Source organism: Fragaria vesca, linkage group LG7, assembly GCF_000184155.1.
Source record: "Fragaria vesca subsp. vesca linkage group LG7, FraVesHawaii_1.0, whole genome shotgun sequence".
Taxonomy (NCBI): domain Eukaryota; kingdom Viridiplantae; phylum Streptophyta; class Magnoliopsida; order Rosales; family Rosaceae; genus Fragaria; species Fragaria vesca.
The window spans coordinates 21,343,891-21,357,193 of NC_020497.1; the positions used below are offsets into that span (position 1 = coordinate 21,343,891).

At 41.1% G+C, this 13,303-nt stretch overlaps 1 protein-coding gene across 1 annotated transcript; it reads right to left on the bottom strand.

Annotated features, from left to right (window-relative positions):
• Nucleotides 1-507: 507 nt before the first annotated feature.
• On the bottom strand, nucleotides 508-10,898 carry LOC101309397 (glutamate synthase [NADH], amyloplastic-like). Its single transcript, XM_004307927.1, has 21 exons — nucleotides 10,238-10,898; nucleotides 10,022-10,141; nucleotides 9,581-9,694; nucleotides 9,296-9,448; nucleotides 9,009-9,109; nucleotides 8,814-8,910; nucleotides 8,214-8,323; nucleotides 8,007-8,110; nucleotides 7,700-7,879; nucleotides 7,248-7,591; nucleotides 7,071-7,141; nucleotides 6,491-6,960; nucleotides 5,527-6,396; nucleotides 5,288-5,442; nucleotides 5,004-5,165; nucleotides 2,992-4,857; nucleotides 2,610-2,878; nucleotides 2,178-2,483; nucleotides 1,832-2,099; nucleotides 1,494-1,751; nucleotides 508-1,403 (listed from the first exon to the last, which is right to left on the bottom strand). Exons 1-21 carry the CDS (start codon nucleotides 10,604-10,606, stop codon nucleotides 1,110-1,112), a joined length of 6,681 nt encoding a protein of 2,226 aa, XP_004307975.1. The 5' UTR covers nucleotides 10,607-10,898; the 3' UTR covers nucleotides 508-1,109.
• Nucleotides 10,899-13,303: the final 2,405 nt, after the last annotated feature.

Below are 13,303 nucleotides of genomic sequence, written 5' to 3' on the forward strand. Positions count from 1 at the left end.
TATATATATATATATATATATGATACAGTATCATGTTACTATTTTTCTGTAATCCGTAATGTGAGTGCATCATACAATGAAGGTTTGCTGTATTAGATAGAGATGTGCATATCATGTATTCATGTCACATTGTTCTGTAGTCAGTAATGTGAGTGATGAGTTTTCTTCCTACTTAGGTTTTGCTTCACAAACTCAGGATGCATCATCAGCTAGTCTAGGGTCAGATGTTCCACCACCACCGAAAAACCCAGGCGTTGGAGGGAAAGCCTCTCTTCAGCCGGAACGCACACCTCTCACGGCAAGAGAGATAGATGCCATAATAGTGAGCCTAGTACCACATCACTTAAAATGCAGCAGGTTTTGGAATATCAGGTTCTGATTTTCTTTCCCTCTTCTTTTTCCGTGCAGTTGGGTGGATGCATTTGATGGTGAACGGAGAACCTGGGTGCTGGGAATGTGGATCAACACACGTATGTTTTATGCTTTGAACAATGATAAGGACCACTGTACAAGAAATTGCACAATAAACTTGATGGCCTTGTGCTCATTTTATATGTTCATCTAAACCTACATGTTCTTCTTTTGGCAATGGCTGATTCTATGAGAGAAGCAGGGCACCCCCTCATAGATTATGCCAGTTTTCATCAGGAACGTTTAGTTTCTGCAGAAAAGCGACACAACACAGAAGTGGCCGATGGAAAACAACCTAATAATTTCCATATATGCTTCATTGATTCTAAATCATTGATGAAGAACCAAAACTATACATTATTCCTTTAAAACAACCACGCAAATGAGCCAGGGGAAAACTATAGACAATAATTATCCTACGACCTATAATACCCGACTCCGGCGAAATGAGAATACCCCACTCCATTATGCGAATAAAAGCTAGTTGTTGCCCCATTGAACGGCCACTTGATGCTCCCTCCAGTCTCAGCTCCATCACAGGGAAAAGCATCACCGAGTGGATCATCCATGAAACAACCACGTTTGAAAAATCCCTGTATGTCTGTCACACTAACAAAATGAAAAAAGATGCCATCTGTGTTGCTCTGTCTTGGTTCTCTAATTTAGAATCATGAGTACTTGATCATCATCATCTACGTCTACGATGTGCTTGCCACTGTCTTTTGGCTCTTGGTGATTTCTTGATGCCGCTTCAAGAGATCAGATTCAGGGCTTGAGTTGCTGTCTGTGTGGTCCTCTTCTTCCTTGCAGAGGTAGTTGTCAACCTGTGCAGCTGCTTGCCGTCCCTCTGAGATTGCCCACACCACCAGGGACTGACCACGCCGGCAATCCCCAGCAGCAAAGACCCCATCCACATTGGTTGAGAACCGACCATAATCAGCCTTGAAGTTTGAGCGATTGTCACACTCCAAACCCAACTTCTCTGCAATCGCCTGGCAAAAAGAAACACAATAACCAGTAAGCAAAACATCGATTATGAAATACAGAAGCAAAAGTCAAAAATGATAATTCCATATACTAACCGCCTCGGGTCCAAGGAACCCCATTGCTAGAAGGACGAGGTCCGCCTCAATTATCTCCTCAGAGCCCTCAATTTCCTTAAATTGGAACTTGCCAGTAGCATCCTTCTCCCATTTGACACGTACTACCTCGATTCCCTTCACAACCCCATTCTCATCTCCCACAAACCTCTTGGTCAGCACCTCATACGTTCTTGGATCTTTGCCAAACTTGGCTGCAACTTCTGCGTGCCCATAATCTACTCGGAAGATACGAGGCCACTGCAAACAGAAAAGGAAAGAAATAAGTACGCAAGACATCTCATAACATGCATACGAGGTCCCAAGACTCGGTTACCAACCTGCGGCCAAGGGTTTCCTGGAGCCCTTGTTTGTGGTGGCTGAGGGAGAAGCTCTAAATTTACGATGTCAGTACAGCCATGGCGAACAGAGGTTCCAATGCAATCAGTGCCAGTGTCACCTCCACCAATGACCACAACCTTCTTACCCTTGGCAGAAATGTAGTTTCCATTCTCGAGATTGCTATCAAGCAAGCTTTTGGTGTTTGCGTGTAGAAACTCCATAGCAAAATGAACTCCTGACAGCTCTCGCCCAGGCACGGGAAGGTCCCTGCACCAATAAAGGCTAGTTAGCAAACAACCAGATAGGAACTATTAAAATCTATAGCAGTAAACAACCATAAGTTACCTTGGTTTTGTTGCGCCTACTGCTAAAATGATCGCATTGTTCTCCTCTCGAAGGCGGTCAAACGAATAGGATGAGTCATTTCCAACATTAGCATTGACCACAAAGTTGACACCTTCCTCGGCCATAAGGTTAACCCGCCGCTGAACTACATCAACTTTGTCAGCTTTCATATTAGGCACTCCATACATCATAAGCCCTCCAATTCTATCAGCACGCTCATAAACTGTCACTGTATGACCTATTCTGTTTAGTTGATCAGCAGCAGCTAGCCCAGCAGGCCCACTTCCGACGATGGCAACCTTTTTCCTGTAATATCATATAAAAAACGATGGTTCATGCACTGGAAACCTGCGCACTAAATTTTTGAACATCCTCCAACAAAAGAAGGCAAAAGAGAAATGAAAAAAATTAAAAAATTGTACAAAACCATACCCAGTTCTCTTGACAGGAGGTCGTGGTACCATCCAACCTTCCTCAAAAGCCTTGTCTATGATTGCACATTCAATGCTTTTGATAGAGACAGGATTCTCAATGATACCAAGAACACATGAACCTTCACAAGGTGCCGGACATACTCGACCAGTAAACTCAGGGAAATTATTTGTCTCGAGAAGTCTCTCTAATGCATCATGCCACCTATTCTGGTACACCAATTCATTGAACTCAGGTATTTTGTTACCAAGAGGACAACCAGTGTTCTCCTGCAGTTTACATCAAAATAACAAATTTACATTAGAGTGAATCTAAAACAATCGTGGTGCATCCAGGACTAGAAAATGTTAACGAAACATGATTAGTAGCACAAGTTATTTACCTGATGGCAGAAAGGAGTGCCACAGTCCATACAACGGGCTGACTGAGTATTCACAAGTGGGCCAGGTTTAGTTTCCTCCATAACTTCGTCCCAGTCATTCATCCGAACATTGGGATCCCTGTATTGAACGCCCTCACGCTCATAAGAAATGAAACCCCGGTGTTTAACAGCTTTGCTGACCTCTTTGGGCCTCTTCAATGTTTCAGCATCTTCTACCTGAACTTTTACCTGATTGGAATTCCCATTTAAGGATGCAGATGCCATGTTCTTAAGTTCATTTAAAGATGCAGATGCCATCTTCTTAAGTTCTTCAAATGCATCTTTCTCTTTCAGTTTAAGCTCCTCCTCCTCTTGCTTCTCAGCCTCTTCATCAGCGTCCTCGACTGCCTGTTTGGAGGCCTCCTCCCTCAGATTTGCAAGTGCACGCTTGTACTCTCTGGGGATTACCTTGATGAATTTAGGCAAAAGATTCTCAAAATCAGCCAGTACTTCACTGGCCAGCAGGCTTTTTGTATGGCGTTGATGCTGCTGTATCATCATCCTAAGAGTCAGAATATCTTCTTCTTCTTCAACCTTGTCAAGATCGACAAGCTCAGGATTGCATCTGGATAAAAATTTTCCATCGACATCAAAAACGTAGGCTATGCCACCACTCATACCAGCAGCAAAGTTCCTGCCAGTTTTCCCAAGCACAACAACAGTGCCACCTGTCATGTACTCACAGCCATGATCACCCACACCTTCAACTACTGCCCGAGCACCGGAATTACGAACACAGAATCTTTCTGCTGCCATTCCATTGAAATATGCCTCCCCACTAGTGGCACCATAAAGAGCTACATTACCAATGACAATGTTTTCTTTCGGGTCAAACTTGCTTTCCTTGGGGGGGTAAACAATAATCTTGCCACCAGACAATCCTTTACCAACGTAATCATTGCTGTCACCTTCAAGCTCAAGCGTGATGCCAGGGCAGAGGAAAGCTCCAAGGCTCTGGCCTGCACTTCCATTGAATTTGATATGAATGGTGTCTGCGGGAAGCCCTTGCCTATTGTAACGTTTGGTCACCTCATGACTAAGCATTGTTCCAACAGCACGATTCACATTGCAAACCGGAGTTTCAAAATATACAGGAACAGCCTTTTCTATAGCAGAATTAGAAAGAGAAATAAGTTTGTGGTCCAGAGCCATGTCCAACCCATGGTCCTGTTTCTGAACACAATATTGTGCAGCTTCAGGTCGAATGTCTGCAGCAGGTCGAAGTAACAGGGATAAATCAATGTTGTTCAGCTTTTCATTGTCTTTAGTAACTTCTTTATCGACTTCAAGCATATCGGAACGACCAACCATTTCATTTAGAGTTCGAAAACCAAGTTGTGCCATTATCTCTCTCACCTCCTCAGCTACCATGAAGAAAAAGTTGATAACATGTTCAGGTTCTCCAGCAAACTTCTCACGAAGTACTGGATCCTGAGTTGCAATACCAACAGGACAGGTGTTCTTGTGGCACTTCCGCATCATAATGCAGCCGAGGGTTATGAGGGGTGCTGTGCTGAACCCAAACTCTTCAGCACCAAGAAGTGCGGCTATGGCCACATCTCTTCCGGTCTTTAGTTGGCCATCTGTCTGGAGAACTGTGCGGCCACGAAGATCATTAGCAACCAAGGTCTGATGGGTCTCAGCCAAGCCAAGTTCCCACGGAAGCCCAGCGTTCTTAATGCCAGTCCATCTAGAGGCCCCAGTGCCTCCATCATGTCCGGCAATTAAAACATGATCGGCATGCCCCTTCACAACTCCACTAGCAACTACACCTACACCAGCTTCAGATACTAACTTGACGCTGATTCGAGCCCCTGGGTTAGCATTCTGCATAAATGGAACAAAATTGAGTTTAAAAGAAACATGGACGTGCTCAATAAGCAGCAAAAGAAATATTAACAACAATCAAAAGAAGGGAATGGAGTGAAGAGGAGAGCCAAAACAGTTAATGGCAACATAAACAATAAACATACCTTAAGATCATGAATTAGTTGAGCAAGGTCTTCAATTGAGTAGATATCATGATGGGGAGGTGGACTGATAAGTCCCACACCAGCAGTGGAATTCCTAGTAACAGCAATGTCTCCAATAACCTTGTGGCCAGGAAGCTCACCACCTTCACCAGGTTTGGCCCCCTGTGCAATAAAAAATTTACAATCCATATGATTAAATATCTGAACTCAACGGTTCAATGATCTACAATAGAATGTAACATAGAAATCCAGGGCTCAGTGCATCAGAGGTTATATGAACATACCTGAGCCATTTTTATTTGGAGTTCATCAGCATTTGTTAGATAGTAACTTGAAACTCCAAATCTCCCACTTGCAACCTGCTTAATTGAACTCCTCTTTGGATTCATTGAACCATCGGGAAGAGGCTCCATACGAGAGGGCTGCTCACCTCCCTCACCTTCAGAAGAGAAATAAATCATTAGAAATTAATATGCAATTACAAAGAGGGTACAGATACATATATATTTAAGAAGAAGCAAACCTGTATTTGACTTTCCCCCCATTCTGTTCATAGCAATGGCCAATGTAGTGTGTGCCTCCAATGATATTGATCCATAACTCATTGCCCCAGTACAGAAACGTTTAACAATCTCACTGGCAGGTTCTACTTCATCCAAGTGAATTTGCTGCTCTGTGTTTTTAAATTTCAGAAGACCACGGAGATTGCAGGCTTTATTTAATTGGTGAATGAGCTTGGAATATTCTTTATAAGCAGCCACACTGTTAGTTCTGGCAGCCTCCTGAAGCTTGGAAATAGCAAAAGGATCATTTAGGTGAACCTCACCACCTTTTCTCCAATGATAATCCCCAGGATTCGGTAGTGCCACAGCTTCTGCACTACCGGGAGGAAAAGCCCGAGAGGGGAATGCCAAATCATGCAGATGAAGTCCATCACGAGCAAGCATCTCAAATGTTGCCCCCTCGACTCTACTAGGAGTTCCCACAAAGCATCTCTCAATCACTTCAGAGGAAAGACCCAAAGCTTCAAAAATCTGTGCACCCTTGTAAGAGGCCAAAGTAGATATGCCCATCTTGGCAAGAACCTTCTGCATTCCATAGTTGCTTGCCTTGAAGTACTTTTTAACCAGTTCAGCCTTGGAATATATTGTTCCATTAGATTTTGGTGGGATCTTTCCATCAACCTGCAGTCTCCAAATGGCCTCTACAGCCAGGTAGGGGCAAATAGCATCTGCACCGAATCCAACTAACGTACAGAAATGGTGTACTTCACGCGGCTCAGCAGATTCAATTATCAACCCTACCCTTGTGCGCTCAAGATTTTTAACTAGATGTTGATGGACAGCACCAACAGCCAAGAGTGAGCTTACAGCAACACGTTTTGGGGAGAAGGCTGCAAATTAGAAAAAACCAATCATATAAACTTTAGCTGTCAATGAAAGACTTCAAATTTTCAAATGAAGGGAACAAAAATAACCAGGAATTACCTCTGTCTGAAAGCACCAGTGTGGTATATCCCTTTTTAATTGCCTCACGTGCTTCAGCACAGATCCTATCCAAGGTCTCCTCCAATCCCTTTCTACCACGTTCCTTGGAGTACGTTATATCAAGAACCTTACAGCGCCAACCTCTATAGTTCATTTTTTTTATCGCTTCCATTTCTTCAATGTTTAAAAGAGGACCTTTGAGTGAGAGACGATGGCATTGTTCTTCAGTGGTTTCTGTTAGATCACCTTCTGGACCGATCATACATTCCATAGAAGTGACTACCTTCTCTCTGATTGGATCAATTGGAGGGTTTGTTACTTGAGCGAACATTTGCTTGAAATACTCAAATGTAAGCTTTTCTCTATTGGACATAACAGCCAAAGGGGTATCATTCCCCATTGACCCAAGAGCCTCTACACCATCTTTTGCCATAGGAAGCAACAACATCTCCAAGGCTTCAACTGTGTAACTGCATAGAGAAGAAATATGCAAAATTATAAGACAAACAAGAAAAATCTAACGAGAAAAACCAAAGCTAGAGCACCTAAGCAGATGACAAAAAGGACAAACATCACATACCCAAAAGCCTTCAATGGTGCCAGTAAACCGTGGACTCCCATGTTTTCCATGTCCTCATCATCAGTAGATGCCTAGATATCACAAATAGTAAACCTTATCACTGTCAGAATTGACTACAAAGTGCTGAGAACAATACTAATACACAGAAGTTTCCAATAGTAGTCGTTTCACACTTACAGGAGCAACTCCAGCTATGGATGGAGGGACCCTGTCAGATTCATTAACAGAATCAACTATGTCCTTGAGCTCAATCTTTTGCCTTTTAAGCCACTCCCCATATGGCCTCGCCAGTGAATATTGCTTCTTCAAGGCTTCATCATCGACCACTATATGATTCTCAAAATCAACCAAAAGCATCATTCCAGGATTAAGTCTTCCTTTCCTGCAGACATCTTCTGGGGGTACGTCTACAACCCCAACTTCACTCGCCATAATAACTCGTCCACTGTGGGTGACGTAAAATCGACCTGGTCGGAGTCCATTCCGATCCAATGTAGCTCCCAGATAGCGTCCATCAGTAACTGCAATAATTAGTTTACAGTAAGTCAAAAATGAACAAAGCAGGCCTTTTGTAAATATGTACACCATAAAAATCCAAACACAAAAAAAAAAAGAACCACATATATTACATGATATTAGAGCTGGCCCATCCCATGGCTCCATGAGAGATGAAAAATATTCATACAGTGCTCTCTTATCAGGATCCATGTTCTTGTCATTTTGCCATGCTTCAGGAATCATCATCATAATAGCTTCAGGGAGGCTTCTGCCAGCTCTAACCAGAAGCTCAAGGACACCATCAAATGCTCCTGCATAAAGGAAAAACCAAATTTGTGCACATTAATTATGAATTAAATAACCAGTTATTTCCACAAGGGTTATATACTAGTTCTCTTTCATATATTTCAATAAATTATACAGAATGCTCTAATTTACCTGAATCAGAAGAGCTGGCATCCACAATTGGTAACAGCTTCTTCAACTCATTTTTTGAAAGGCCAAGTTCAGTACACTTGAGCAGTCCCTCACGCGCCTTCATCCTGAGAAAGTTCATATATATAAGGTATTCATTTGGGACATTTTAAATCCTATGCTGAAAGGAATTCATTGAAGGCATGGTTATTAACAAGTTCCGTAACCTACCAGTTAACATTTCCTCTAAGGGTGTTGATTTCTCCATTGTGGCCTATGACACGCATAGGCTGAGCACGGTCCCAGCTGGGAAATGTATTTGTTGAGAATCGTGAATGAACCTGCAGAAATTTCAAAATAACCAAAATTGTCATACACAATTCAATCTTCCCTATTCAAAATATGGAAATCCAATACTAAAAACCTAAAACTACACATGAAATTGTGTTCGCGCCAGTCCAGTTCAATGTATACTGCAGTGCCAGTACAAATGAAAATCCTAACAACTTTGACCAAACACAATTTCCTTTTCACCACTCATTCCAAATTTTCACCCCCAACAACTGATCATAGAGAGCACTGCACCAAGTTTCTGCAAACATGATTTACTTGATAATGAGGTTTCTTACCAACTCACCCAATGCATCCAATCCAGCATCCAATTTCAATTAGTATTCAAGGGAGTGGAAGAACTTAAGAGATCATTCAAACCTCAATGCCTCAGAAGTCATTCCTCAACCTTGCATCTCTTCAATTACTGGTTGTTCCCATGCTGTTTGTGGAGTATGGAGTTAGTGGAGAAAAAACAAAGTTAATGGATAAAATATTTACCAGGGCCATGTAGCTCGTAAACCTTTCATTGCCAAGATCTGCATAATAGTAACCCTTCAGCTGTTCGGGTTTCAGCTGACCCTTATAAACAACCGTCCTGCATAAAAACAAGTGACAGTGTGAGTTAAGAGATCACAGAAATAAAAACAAAAAAACTTCCCAGCAAAAAGAATGAAAGATATAAAAAAGACAAACCTCGATGAAAGTGAACATATGTAGAAATCTTTAGCACCACCATATTGAAGGTTTAATGCAGCACGAATGGCAACCATTGAAACCCTTCTAAGTATATACATCTGAAAGGTGGAAGGAAGAAATGTTAACACAAACAGGATATTAGGTTCATAATGAATTAAGCTACTCATTTCTTCAGCTCTTTATCTCTCTGATTCACATAGATGACATCTTATCACCATCTCTGTCCTTGAATCTAAATGCTCAAATAATATGCATATCATAAATCTAAATTCTCAAGAAAGTACCTGGCGCTCAAGATCAACTTTTGACCTCGGAGTTGGGGTAAGGAACACTTGCTCAATAACAGGTTCCGTCTGGAGAGCAGAGTTCCCCAAATCTGAGTTATCAGTTGGAACAGATCGCCAACCGAGAACGGTATGCCCAAGAGACTCGGCAACCTGCAAACACATCAAAATTGTTCCAGTAAATGCCATGCAAACAAATAGAGAAGACTAATTGAAATTGCATTTGTAAATGCACGAAAAATGTGCATTTAACACAAACAAACAAACTTACAAAATTGAAATTACCTTTGTAAACACATTTTTGCTCTCTTCTCGACGACTCTCAGATGTTGGCAAGTAGAGCATACCAACAGCATACTCACCCAGCGCTGGAAGCTCAAACCCAATATCTTTGGCAGCCTGAAAAAGAGCAATCCAACAACAATTAGTGGCAAATATACAGAACCAACTGACGAAAAAAAATATTCCAAAAAACAAAAACAAAGAAAATTATTAGGAAAAAATAGTAGACATATAATTTTTCAAATGTTCTTTTTCCATCAGCTTCAACAACAAAAAAACAAACAAGACTTTTTCACAGAAAACTACCAAAACTCATAATAATATGAGAAAACAAAAACTCAATAATGAACAGGATAAGATCTAATCTCATTCAAATCCGTCAAAAGTGAAACAAAAATCACAAAAACCAATCAGAAAAACTCCGAAAAATCAATGTTAATATACCTCCTTGTAGAAATCGTGAGGAATCGCCACAAGAACACCAGCTCCATCACCAGTGTTCGTTTCACATCCACAAGCTCCTCTATGTGTCATCCTCACCAGCATTTCCAAAGCATCCGTAATCTACATCACATCAAACAATAAAAAAGTTAAACACAAACACATGCACGTAATCACCACCAAATTTCAAACTCAATCCAAAACGACGTCGTCACCTACCGTCTTACGGCTGCTTTCACCGGACAATTCCGCCACGAAGCCGACACCGCACGAGTCCTTATCCATCTTCGGGTCGTACAGCCCCTGCGGCTTCTCCGGCACGGCGGAGAGCATGGACCGGACCACCACCTTGAGCTTCGGCGAACGGCCGGGACCTTCGGATCGCCATAGGTGAAGCCTCTCGGATCCGGCGGCTGCTCTCAATCGAGTCCCGAAGAACTTGTTCGCTATTGCTTTCGACGCCGACCGAGAGGTGGCGGCTCTGCCGGTGCTGAGCCGCGCAATCGGCGAGGCATTGAGCTGCGGCGAGGCGAGGACGGAAGGCTTGGTTCGGAGTTGGAGAACGGAACCGGAGCTCGCCGCCAACATTATCGTTTCCACAAATCAGAATCAGAGTTATATATGTATATATATAACAGTACACCGCTATATAATAGTAGTCTACCAGTGAATTTCTGTGTGTATTTAATTTCGTTTTAGACTCTCCTGATTTGATTTTTTTCAGGAGACTGAGATTTTTCAGCAGATTAACACGGAGACGGGTTTGTAGATCCGGACTAGAGAGCGAGGCTGAGACACACACTCCCCTGTGAGATCCGTGAGAGCTGAAAACGAAGCCGTTCCGGTTGAGAAAACGGAAACGGGAAATATTTCAGGAGGAAGGAAAAAAGCGAGAGGAGAATAGAAGAAGAGAGAAAGAGAGAGAGTCTTTGGTTTCTCCGAGTGGGAGAGAGAGCTCTGGGTTTTATAGAGGAGAACGGAGACGCAGGTAAAAACAGTGAGCGTGTGTTTCCGGACTTTAGAGAAAAAAGCGGGGAGGGGTGGGTGGGGGCCACAGATTTTTTATTTTTACCTAAGTCAGTTTTTTTTTTTTGGGTTACCAGTGAGAGTGACAGCTCAGAAATTCTGTAAAATGCCACGTGTGCAGGGGTCTATGCGGCACGCGACAGCCGCTCATGGGTGGGGGCCCGCTCGCTGTGATTTAGATAAACACTGGGGGGGTGGGTTCTTTGAGTTTGGGGCCGCCTCTAGTTTTTAATCCGAATCTGGAGGCTCGGGGGTGCCGAGCCTGGGGGGTTAAAATGGAAGGTAATTCGTCGAGATTTGGAAGTGTGTAATTAACTCCGTATTCTGCTAATTATGGTAGTTTAATTTTCCCGGATAGCGTCTGCGGTTTACCGCATTTCTCATTCAATGACCAGTTTGCCCTTGCTAATTTTTACTAAGTTAATCAAGTATTCTGTGTCAATTAATCGAATGGAACCTGAATTAGAGTTCTACAATATTGAAGTATTGTACTGGCCCTTTGTTGCTGACGGATGAACACAAGTATTTTCTAATGAATATATCATTTGAAGTCACAAAAAAACATGTTTCGAACACAAGGAGTATAAATTTGGTATCAAACTAGCTAGGTAATTAATAATATCGATTATATGCTAAAAACAATATTTAAAGGCTTTTATACATTGTCTAAAATTGTTTTTGTTGTTTGCCTTTCTTATTAACGCACATTGTAAATCCCTTAATATTATACTTGACTCGTAACACAATCACAATCATGGCAAAAAATGATAATTTAGGAGTTGCTTTCAGAATAGGAATTATTGCTACATATTGTCATATTGTGTAGCAATGGATTTTGTTAATAAATTATTAAATAATAAATTCTTAGGAGTTAAATGATAAAAACAAGGGTACTTTGGTGAAAACAGCAGCAGTAGTGACGCTATGGATGACGAAAATGCAACTAACTTAATGACCCAATATGCGGCTAATGGCAAGTGATTTGTTGCCCGTGGATTACATACGCGGCCAACAGTAAATGTTAATTCTGATGAATTAGATTTCCTTTTGAAGAGTATTGATTGTGATTTTTATATCATTCCATCACAAGAAATGTTTCCAACTATATGATTTTCCTTATTTTAATTTCTTGATATTTTACTATTTTAGTTAGTATGTGTTTATGATTTGCCTAAAAGTTAAAATTATACACTCACAATATCTGGTTTGTCAATAGAGGAGGTGTATTCATTTGGGTGTCTATGAATGGAGGTATTAAGAGTCATACCAAATCTAGTATTATTTTATTAGAAATTAAAATTAGAGGATTGTCATTATCATCACATTAATGTTTGTCAGTTGTTAACTAAATAATTAAATCAAGTTGTTTTGTTCTCTACCGATAGAGTTCCATATATGATGGTTGAACATAACTTCTTTAGACAAAAACTGCATTGTAAACTTCTATGACTATCATCAATACGATTATTCATTTTGCTTCATATATACCCATTTTCTTACTATCCTCTTTTCGCAACCACTCTCGTCAAATAATTAGTCACTGTTATTAGTAGACCTCTAAAATTGTTCTTGTAACTAATTGATATATAAACAGGTCTTTTTGTTATATATATGGAAGAATTTACTACCTCTAATGTTAACTGGAGTGACAGAGGCTTTTACAAAGGTCTAAAACTAACTTTATTGAGCACATGGCCGTAAAATTGGATCTATACACGCACATTCACCGTAGTGACGACAATCTAAACCTAAAATTAGCTTACGTCCAAATTTCTAGACCATGATATCCTTCACCAAAATCCGGTGGCTAGTCGGCATGAGTAGTTATCGTTCGCATCACGCATCACGTCAACGAAAGAATCAAACAAACCGCACCACCGCTAATAGCAAACTAGGACAATCTCAAATCAATGAACTCAACCGAGTGTTGCACAGGCCATCTAATAAGCAAAAAAAATCGTATCAGACAAAACTCATAGTTGAAATGAGTTTAATCATGTCTAGTCATGATCACCTGGTGAATAATTGAATAAGAGATTCATGGTCAGTCATCGTTGAATGTAAATCCAATGGTAGAGAAAATTATTTTTAAGTTGAGTTATTTTGTTTTCAACCCTTAGATGTAAAATTAATGGTGACTGACTATTAATTTCTTGGTCACTATCTGACCAGGTGAACACTATTGTAACCATGTCATCAAAAGAACTACATCCCAAAGCAACAAACCAAAAACAACATGCATGTACAAGCGTTAAACAT

What these genes read in the sequence shown, in the direction of transcription:
- LOC101309397 (XM_004307927.1), bottom strand. Translation starts at nt 10,606, where the DNA reads ATGTTGGCGGCGAGCTCCGGTTCCGTTCTCCAACTCCGAACCAAGCCT. An exon ending in ATATGTTCACTTTCATCGAG is followed by an intron (nt 8,911 to 9,008) that starts GTTTGTCTTTTT and finishes GTTTTTATGCAG; the next exon opens with GACGGTTGTTTATAAGGGTC. An exon ending in CCATAGCTGGAGTTGCTCCT is followed by an intron (nt 7,142 to 7,247) that starts GTAAGTGTGAAA and finishes TGTGATATCTAG; the next exon opens with GCATCTACTGATGATGAGGA.